Source organism: Hippocampus comes, unplaced genomic scaffold, assembly GCF_001891065.2.
Source record: "Hippocampus comes isolate QL1 unplaced genomic scaffold, H_comes_QL1_v1.1 scaffold111, whole genome shotgun sequence".
In the NCBI taxonomy this organism is placed as follows: domain Eukaryota; kingdom Metazoa; phylum Chordata; class Actinopteri; order Syngnathiformes; family Syngnathidae; genus Hippocampus; species Hippocampus comes.
Genome location: NW_017805698.1, coordinates 1,685,974 through 1,692,674, shown reverse-complemented (window position 1 = coordinate 1,692,674; position 6,701 = coordinate 1,685,974). Strand labels below are relative to the sequence as shown.

General features: G+C 40.2%; 1 protein-coding gene across 17 annotated transcripts in view; it reads right to left on the bottom strand.

Annotated features, from left to right (window-relative positions):
* The window catches only part of stxbp5l (syntaxin binding protein 5L), a 99,687-nt gene that overhangs the window by 41,335 nt on the left and 51,651 nt on the right, over window positions 1-6,701 (bottom strand). For all 17 annotated transcript variants that reach the window (XR_002169737.1, XM_019882379.1, XM_019882375.1 and 14 more), the window contains 3 exons: window positions 5,482-5,616; window positions 2,670-2,733; window positions 739-822 (listed from right to left, as the gene is read on the bottom strand). Coding sequence is in view for 16 of the 17 variants with exons in the window: in XM_019882379.1 (XP_019737938.1) it covers window positions 739-822; window positions 2,670-2,733; window positions 5,482-5,616 (283 nt within the window). In the remaining variant the exon portion in view is untranslated. The remainder of the gene's footprint in view (window positions 1-738; window positions 823-2,669; window positions 2,734-5,481; window positions 5,617-6,701) is intronic.

The following is a 6,701-nucleotide window of genomic DNA, read 5'->3' as shown; positions in this document are numbered from 1 at the left end:
GAGAGAGAGAGAGAGAGAGAGAGAGAGACAGAGTAATTGCAATTATTAAAATGACAATATTATGGTACAAGGACTATTTTTTACCAAGTTAACTTGCACTTGTATCGGTATGCATTGAAAAAGTAACGCCCCCACCCCCATAATCAGTTTGTGCTAGTACTGCTAAAACATGTAAATTGCAGCTCCTCTATGCTGATTTTCTGTAGGTCAGCAGTATGGGAGCATTTCGGCTACCCTGTTGAGAACAGAGATGGAAATCGCTAAGTCAGCAAGACTGAGAATATTTATAAGTGCTGAAAAAAAGTTTCCCCACCAGTGAACATGTTAATCCACCTTCAAAGATATAATCACAAAATTCATGTTTGCGGGGAACTGAAGTGAACACAGGGACAGTTTTCCTTTGCAAATATCTGCAGAGGACACCTGATATTTGCCGATTGAATAATTTGAATTGTGCATTCAACCATAGCTCAGAAATGGAGAAACGAATCGGATCTTAATTTTGGTGTATCATTAAAGCTAATTGATCTATCCATCTATCTGTAAACTGCGCACTTGCTGAAATCTGTGTCTCATTGATTATTGTTCATTTCTAAAAATAGACACCTTACTGAATGAAATCTAATGAGTTTGTGTGCACGAAATGTTCCCAAGAATTCACATTGTATTAAATCTTGGCTTCTTTCAGAGTGCGTTTTAAACCAATGTGTTCAGTATTTGCAGACTGTATGAATTTACCTCATCATAGTAGATTCTGAAATCGGCCTTTTTGGCCCGAAGGTCCCACTGGACTATTGTCCCGCTCTCAAACCCAACAAGAAGCTAGAAAGGGTGAAAGACGATCAATTAGCCACATAATGAGAACAGCCTTCACTTATTGACCATGTTATTGCATATGTAGCCAGGCAACCGTTATTTTCAAAACCTCTTTTCTCCATAGCTCAGGCCACATTGCATATTCTTGTAAGATTTCTGCTGATGTCAAGTAATAGAAGTCAATTTGCGCTGTGAAAGCAATAATGTAATTCAAATTTTCGACACAGTTCCACTTTCTGCCCGAGCTATTATTACAGTACCAAGAAACAGACATCTGAATTAAAGAAGAAAAACCGACTACACTACACTAACGTGTGCTTCTTACAAGTCAGTGAAGCAAAAACTACCCTCATTTGTAAGTGTAAAATTGACAACACTGTCACAGTTTTTTTGTTACCCGTTGTATCATACTCAGTACATTCTGCGTTGTGATTTCTATGGCAAAACACAGCTCAGAGTCTGCGTGTGTACTTTTGAGCTCACGTACTATAGCTAACGTCGAAGGTTAAAAATATGCACGCAGGTCCCACATGCAACGCTGGATGAAAGTCGCGCAGAGCTGACAAAATTCCAGCAGCCTAGATGGAAGCGGTTTTTGAGGAGGGTAGCTCTAAAGAAAGGGGCGGAACGTGTTCATCCTACTGAGAAGAAAGACGCGTGACATCTCACACTGGAAGATCAAGAAGATGAGGGAAGGTGGGAAAGAAAAAGGAGGACGCCTTGAAGAAATTGTGCAGTCAGCAGCCGTCTGAGCTCTTTTAGTGCAGTTCCTATACGGTAACGTTAGTCATATGCAAATCGCCAAGCGAGGGGTAACCCATAATGTCGTCTTCAAATTCAAAATGTAAGAATCTTCAAATCTACATGAAATTAGCAACTACAGCAAGTCATTTCAAGTCTTTAATACGACTTGCGCTGTTCAAAGCTGGTATGTGATTATATTAATCGGTAATTTCATTTTTCTTTTTTGGCAGCCGAAAAACCATTTATATTTCCATCAAAAATAAGTACTGAAATATCGCGGGTTTATCAGGGTGAGTAATCAAATGCCTGACTTAATATGCAACACTTGATTGCCTGTAATTTCTTGATTAGAAAAACACATCCAAGAGGTCTTTATAGTAATTCAAAATTCAGTATCAGAGCCCATTTTCAGAGAGCATTATGCAGAATTAAAATGAAAAAAAAAAAAGAGCTTGTGACATGATTGTGTTTTCCCAAATTGGAATTATCACCTTGGAATTATTTCTATGGTGCATTTTAACACACTTGAAGATGAGTCATTAAATTCACTCAGATGCTTGAGCGCACACAAAGCAGAAATCTTTTCTCAATCTGTTCAAACGTTCTGTTAGAATCACTTTCGCCACATAAACACAACAGTGCTTTGCAAAAATCACAGGTGCCTGCATCGCGGCTTCAAACACAAAAAGATTCGTCTTCCCTTGAATGCGGCATGCGTGCAACACTTCGCCGGATGTCACTCAGAGCAACAAGAGGCGGCAGCTGTGAGCGTGTCTTGTTTTTATGTCTTCGCAGCTTGTCACGTTTGATTTTTTTCCAGTGGCTATGAAAACTATTGCGACAATCAATGCGCTTGTCAATGACCTCTATTGCAGCTTTCGCCACCTGACACTTTTTGTACTAATTTGTCTTTGGCTTGACCTTAAAACAATAAAACTCAAAAGATATTGTCTTAAGCCTCCCGAGAACAATGTGTGAGTGGACGTGTGCGTGTGCGTGCATGTGAGATGGCAGGGGAAAAGTATTACCGCGTTATTGTTAGATCAGTCGAGATCCGTCACATATAACGTCAAAATAACAGTGTTACTTCATTTTATCTTCCGCCTTACCTTGCCTTCATCCTTTGGGCTGTCACTCAAATGAACTACAGGTCCTGGATGTGTTTTCGTTGATCTGAAAAGAGAAAAAGACAATGGGAAAGAGCGACAGTGAAAAGAGGCACGCTAAAGGTTGTATTTGCAATGATGGATTTCTGTTTCAGACAGGTTATATTCCATTCTGAGCTTTTGTTAAAGAAAAACATACTCATTCTTCAATTACGCGAGTTGAATATTTACGAGACATGTACAAATGGCCTGACTAATCGAAGCTCCTCCCCTAACCTCAACCTAGTTTCTTGGCCTCAAGATGCCACAAGATGATGTGAAAGCAAAGCCTTAATCTTAACCTGAGCACAAAAATAGCAAAACGGTGAGTTTTTCAGCAAATAGCAAAGAATACCCCGGAAAACTCACAAATCCATGAATCTGGAAATGCACAACTGCAAATGTGTAAGGGTGCACTGTAGATAATCAAAATACAGTGGTGCCTTAAGATTCAAGCTTAATTCATTCCTTGACCAAGTTCGTAACTCAAAACACTTTTATCTCACCTTCCCCATTTTAATGAATGAAAGTCCCATTAATCCGTTCCAGCCTACCTCCACAAAAAACATTTTTTGTAACGTGTTTTTCTTAAGAAAAATAGCACTCTACAAGATCGTAGTTTTGTACAAACATAATATATACAGACATACAATGCATCATGATTAATTCCTTTCAGCTCCGTTGTGTGTGATTTGGCCAGTGGGGGGCAGTGTAATGCAGTCATGCAGACCCCAATATGGAAGAGTTTCACCACTACTATAAGTGATTCAGCAAGATGCTGTAATATTCAATGAGTTGCTGCAGCGTATGTTCAAATATTCGTTGTTTAAAGCGGCACATAGATGCTATTCATTAGCTGATCTATGGTACTTCTCATCATGTGTTAGCAGTAAGCTAGCTGAATTAGGCCGGTTTAGGTCCGTTTGCTGTTGATAGGTCATAATACACAGAGGCACGACAATCTCATTGCTATGGTAGTTGAAACAACATATGTGTTATTATTTCAGAATTGCATAATCCCCAGACAATGGAGTTTGCCGGTGAGAAAATGTTTACACCACAGGGACAGCTTTCGCTCCTTGAAGGCCAGTATGCAAATTGGATTGCCGTGTCCTGAATGCATTTCCTTATTTATTTATTTTTAACCAACAAAGCAAAATCCATGTAGAGAGAAAATAATCTAGAACTGTTCTCAATCAACCCTTTTCCTAACTGTAGGAATTGGATCAGTCATGACCTCGTAAAATAATGGCTATAGTGTACATGCCAAAAATAATAATAATAATCAGCATATATGTAAGAATTTACTGCAGTTGCATTGTACTGTGCTGGTTACAAATTTTGCTGTACTGAAAGTGCCGAATGATTGATGCACCTTAGCAACGCAGTCTACGCTTGTCCAACAAATCCACCTCGGTGCTACCTATGCGTCGATTGTCATTGAGTATGTGACACAGACTTTTACAATCTGTTTTGAACCCTGCAGCATTGTTAGTGCCGCCTGTGAAGTCCTCTGCAGTTCTCGCAGGGAAACTTAAGCAATAAATGACAACCGACAAAAAAAGCCGCACATGTTTGTATTGATATTCTGAGGGTAAATGTTACGTTCCGGTTGGTGGACTCATTGAGTTCTTCCCTGAGCACGTTTGGGAGGTTTTTTAATCCATATTCAATTCAAACAATAGGTCCGCAGTGCTATATTAATATGGATTTTTAACTACATTAACAATTGATGCATCTTAGAAGGTTTTGTCCTTCAGGGGAGGCAGGAATGTAGAGAATCAATCAAACGTATTACATATTTCAGAATGTAACTGCATTGTGAAAAATGCTTGAATCGACACGACCTTCATTCACATATTCTTTCTGAGAACCCACAGATGTATTTTTTTTTAAGAACGATGTCTTCTCTATTGACTCCCAAACGTAAACTTGGCATCTGAGACCTTTGCTGTGAGAGTCTTCCCACACAGACACACACACACACACACACACACACACACACACACACACACACACACACACACACACACACGTACAGTGTTATGACTGCTGACTGTAGTTTGGGATGTCACAAGAGAACAAGATGGCTCGGCGTGGAAGTGGCGAGTGACTGACATGGTAGCAAGGCGCTTGTCAGCGTAACACCAGAGAGTGTGACGTGGGTGGGTGACATTTGGGGGAAAAAAAAAGTGTTATCAGACGCATGAAAGCCAAAGTGGTGCAATTGATGGAGATATAAGATGTCAATCTACATTGGCGGCAACAAAAACAACATCTTGACAAATCTGCAAGACGTTTATTCGGCTTTAAAACTCTTGTCGTTACTTTTCATGACTATCATTGCAGTATCGTCTTCAAAGCATGCTTTCTAGGCTCATGCTTGCGTGATGTCAATCATTAAAAACCAAGATCAAAGTACAATTGAACTTTCGTGTGTATGAAATACAATACATGGCTGTTAGGTACTCCCTGACATTTGGGTTCTAAAATGTCAAGACTTCCTCATTTTACTCTACAAGACAGTTGTAATAAATGTCTCACTCAGTGTGAGGCCACGGTGACTCTGACCTACAAGTGATTTCCGGAATATCTCTATGAGGAATGCCTAATCGAGTAAAACATTTTTTTTCCGTTGATGACAACACTGGCCAAGTACATCAGCAACATCACATGATTATCCCTTCATCTGGACATGCTATGTTCCACATAGCCGGTAAATGTATCTTTCACCGGTGACATCAGCGACATCTGATTCAGAGATTTCATGACTCACAATTCGATGGCTTTGTTCCACATGATGACGTATCCAGACAAAATGAAGGACTCGATGTTGACGACGTGTGTGTTCCCGCGCTCTGTTCCCACGTAAAGCCATTTACTTTGAAAGGGAAGGTGGCAAAATGTGATCCTGGAGAACAAGAAAGAAAATGGGGAGAAAAGAGGTTAGAATATGCATAAATGTGTGTGTGTGTGTGTGTGTGTGTGTGTGTGTGTGTGTGTTTTTACAGTGTGACTTGAATCAGCCACTAGTGGCTTTGCATAAGTGGCATACATTTGCAGTCTGGACGCCAAAGGGTGAAACATCTCCTTCCAATGAAGTTATTCCACAATTGTCAATTTAAAAAAAAAAAAAAAAAAACTCACGAAGTTGGTAACACAGATCTCTTCGTCACATTGCCAAACTCTGCCCCTGTCGTCATGGTAACAAGAGCACAACTTGACATTTGCATGGGCCAGAACCCCCCCCCCCCCCACCCCCGAATGCTAATTTTTGAACCAGAGTGTAACAAGCTACAGGTTAAGACGTATGTGAACTGATTTAAATTGTGGGGGAAAAAAATGCAAAGTCTGTCTCCTTCAAAGTCATCCAAAGAACAATATGAGCTGGTGTACACTGAATTATTGTACTTTTTCTGGGAGATAATAAATGTGATATTGCAATGTTTTTTACAGCAGTCACTAAGTTGTATCCCCTTTACTGCTCACAACAGTGTGGGAGCGTCGGGGGGACTTGTGCGGTCTCTTGGGATTGCCATAATAGGCTGTGATGTATTATAGTCATTATTGCAGAGTCAACAAAATGTCTTTCTTCTCAATTGCAGTTCAGTGTCGGCTTTTGGTCACATTCAGATGTCAGTTGTCGGGCGCTTTCTCCAGTAAATGTGGCTGTATTGTTTGTCACTGGCGACACATACATGAACAGTCACCAACAACAGAATAAACATGTCCACTAAATGGGAGATGTCAAAACTTCTGCTGACTGAGATCTAGAAAAGAAGTGACGCGGAATTTAAAACTAAACAGCAGTATGCACGTCATATGACAACCGTATCAACATTAATGAAATGAGGTTTAAGAATCGCCCCGATCCAAGGCAGCCACGCCAGGACTCATTCACTGAATTCATGTGCTAACTCATCCTGAAATTTTCATTTAATACTTGGCAGGAATGCTCTGCGTCTTTTTCTCCTCAGTATGCGGTGCCTATCCGAA